At 51.3% G+C, this 3,219-nt stretch overlaps 1 protein-coding gene across 1 annotated transcript in view; it reads left to right on the top strand.

Annotated features, from left to right (window-relative positions):
- Positions 1–299, top strand: part of VDAG_05525 (serine/threonine-protein kinase MST20) — a gene marked incomplete at both ends in the record, with an annotated part of 2,415 nt that extends 2,116 nt beyond the window's left edge. Inside the window, one exon of the mRNA XM_009652420.1 lies at positions 263–299. Coding sequence (XP_009650715.1) covers positions 263–299 — 37 coding nt within the window. The remainder of the gene's footprint in view (positions 1–262) is intronic.
- Positions 300–3,219: the final 2,920 nt, after the last annotated feature.

The following is a 3,219-nucleotide window of genomic DNA, read 5'->3' on the forward strand; positions in this document are numbered from 1 at the left end:
ATAACTTCCCTGCTGCGTCCCCGTAGATTTTTCATGGCATCGTGGCTAACAGCTTCCAGCATGACTTTATGAAGCAGTGCGTTGACCTCGCACAGCTTTCTCCTCTTGTGCGTGCCGCACGTGAAGCACGACAGCAGGAGAAAGCAAGGAAAGCCAACTAGAAGCAGCCTTTTGTGCCACAAACCCCAGCTCCCCTACGACGGGTCCCACGGAACGCGGTTTGGAATACTTCCAGATTGTCACACGCTACTTTCTGGAAAAGCTCTCGACCCTCCGAGATTGCAAGGGAGTTCCGCTAGCATGGCACACCACCTTGCACCCATTTCTCGTTTACCCAAAGTATACTGAAAGTATACGGCATGCTTGTCAACAATGCTTAACTCGACGTTTGCGATTTTTCGACGCCCTGCCACATCTCCGACATGATGGCTCTGCATAGCGAGTGCGTTGGGCCGATGCTGGTCCACTATTCCTGTCAGGCAGCTTTCAGCAAGTCTGCATGGCTGTTCTTTCTACCTCTTTTGACTTTCGACGCGTTTGATGAGTACGCACCACAGCGATTTGTGACAGGCGCATAGCTCGCCTCGTTTTCTCTATTTTTCACCGAAAGCACAGCATGCAGGCGACAGGGCATCACCCCAATCTGACTTGGCGGCTCGTCTGACTTTCTGGATGTGTATGTGGCAGTCATCCAACCGTTTTAGATGGGACGATGTTGGAGGCCACGACTCTAGGGGTTTTCCCTATTGGCATGAGAGGTCGCCGAAGAGACGGCGAGGAACAACCTGCGACGACGAAAAGAGACGACATTCATCAATATTATTTATGACTTTTGGCTGTGGGTGGACGAGACACGCCGAGGTCCACGAGCCACCCCCTCCCCCCTCTTCTGCTCGTGAGAGCGCGCCATGTCCCGCTGCTTAGCTCTATTTTTTTTTTCGAGAAGGAGCTTGTCCCTGCTGATACCACCGATAACCCATGTGTTTGATCTCCACTTTGTACGGAAATGAAGCAAAATTGGCTTTGAATCATACGCCACGTTTGGTGGGGCCGGGGAACTATCTTGACTTCGCCTCTTGGAGTGTTGGGTCTACGGATGGATAAATGGACTCCCATTTCGATAGCTACCTCTCCCGTAGAAGGAAATGAGATGCTTTACTGCTGACTTCAGGCAGCGACGAAGTTTCCCGAAATCTACTGTGATTGCCGGGGCCTGTGTACCTGACTTGATGCGCTCGCATGTTAATCGTAATCAAGATCGGTAGGGCCTTTCTTCTGGGTAACTGAGCCTCATCGCTTGGTAAACTTAGCGAAACGCGCGAGCATGTTCTGTAGCACGATCACGGAGCTGTGAGGCTGTCGCTGTGGATAGACAGTGACCCTCGTTAGATGGAGTACGGTGCAAACCTGGAAGCCGAGGCACGGCACCTGGCTCTAGCACACCAGGCCTCCTGAAAACTCAAGGTCGGGCAACGCATGAGGTTTGAGGAACGACTTCTAACTGCCTCTGCATTCTTTGAAGTTCCCTGCGCTTGACTAGGGCCAACAGTATCGGAACTGGAGCCTTGTGGAAAGCCGGGTTGTGTATGCATCGGCCAGGCGAAGCTTACACGTCACAGCTTACAGCTAGAGTTCGCAGCATGTGCTTCTTCAATCTTGTTCTTCCCGAATAAATAGCCCTGTGCCACTGCTATGGAGGGAGTGATGGTTCAAGGATATTTACTAGAAGATAGCAGGGCGCACGTGAGGTTTGACAACGATACCAGAAGTTTGGCGTGAATTGACCTCACGTGATAGAGGGTAGGAGAGCTCGAAACTTTGTTCTTTGGATCCATCTTTGTTCAGAAGCATCAAATTTCTGACCTCGGCTCCTTGAAGAAACAGACACCTGCATTCAGTGTGCTGACGCCATCCTTGTATGCGCTACAACGAATCCAGCTGTGGCCTCTAAGGCCATGCTAGCTGTCTTCGTCCCCGGAGAGAATTGTTACAGTGCTATTTGAGGCCGGGACATGGATCCATTCCGTGTTGATTTGAAGAGGAATAGCAAGAACTCCCCCACGGCTTCTGGCATCTGGTGACCCTTGCTCAGTGTTTGGCTGGCGAAATGCGTCAATGGAAGAACCCTAACACATTGAACTACGACTGATGCCGCTGGAGAGACGCAGTTTCATGCCCAGCGCGGGGATTGTGCTTCCAGGTCGTAAGTAAACCTGTACATGGAAGGGTATGTCGACGCATCATGCCGTCCATGTGTGCTGTGTATTGCCCTTGGAATCGATAGTCCATTTCTGTACCTTCGCCCCTGGACACTCAAGACTTGTCAGTGAATGGCTTGGAAGCTTGAGTGAGACTGATGCCGATAATCCCATATACACGAGCAGTGCATCTGGGTTGTGAGTTGCTGCTCTTAAGCCTTGATATCATCAACTTTGTCTCTTTCGAGCTCGCCTTGGAGCATGTCATCCGCCCTGGAGACTCTCAGCCTGCGGCAACAAGTTAGTCTCCCAATAAGCTGGCCCCGGCTTAGAGTGGCGTGCAGTCGACCCTCAGTCTCCCAAGGACTGCCATGGCCTCCGACCACCAACGTACATACAGACCAGGAGATAAATCAGAGGTACAGCGAGCCAACCTTGCTAGAGCGTCGTGTTGAGGTATCTTCGATATGATCGCGACTTGGACATAGCAGAGAGGTCGTGAGCTTTTCGTAAGACACAAAATCATAGAATATCGGCACCGCAATCGAGGTTTTGACCATGTTGTTTGTAGTCAGGACACTATAACAAGCTGGCGGAGCGAGCTTGATCAGTTTAGTGGACGCTCGCTTCGCATTCATCTTCCGCTGTAATTAGACAAAAAACACGACAAACGAGACTGAACAACGCAGTATGGTATGACAGACCACAAAAGGATCTGGTAGTGAGTATTAAGAACGCTAATGCGACCCAATCGGCTTCTCTTTTTATGTCAACGAGTCAAGAAAAACCACTGTGATTCCGAGCTTGTTCCCAAAGCTCCAACCTGTAACGCCTGAACCGATTCTAGGGTATATCCGAAACCAAGCTTTCTATCCGCCAGAATTTCTTTATCCAGAGGAGAGCGACCTTAGTAGCAGGAGTAGCCACCGTCAATGAGGACGTTGGAGCCGGTCATGAAGCCGGAAGCGTCGGAGGCGAGGAAGACGCAGAGGCCGTTGAGGTCGTCGACGGCGCCGAGGCG

This window comes from Verticillium dahliae, genomic scaffold (genome assembly GCF_000150675.1).
Source record: "Verticillium dahliae VdLs.17 supercont1.10 genomic scaffold, whole genome shotgun sequence".
NCBI lineage: Eukaryota > Fungi > Ascomycota > Sordariomycetes > Glomerellales > Plectosphaerellaceae > Verticillium > Verticillium dahliae.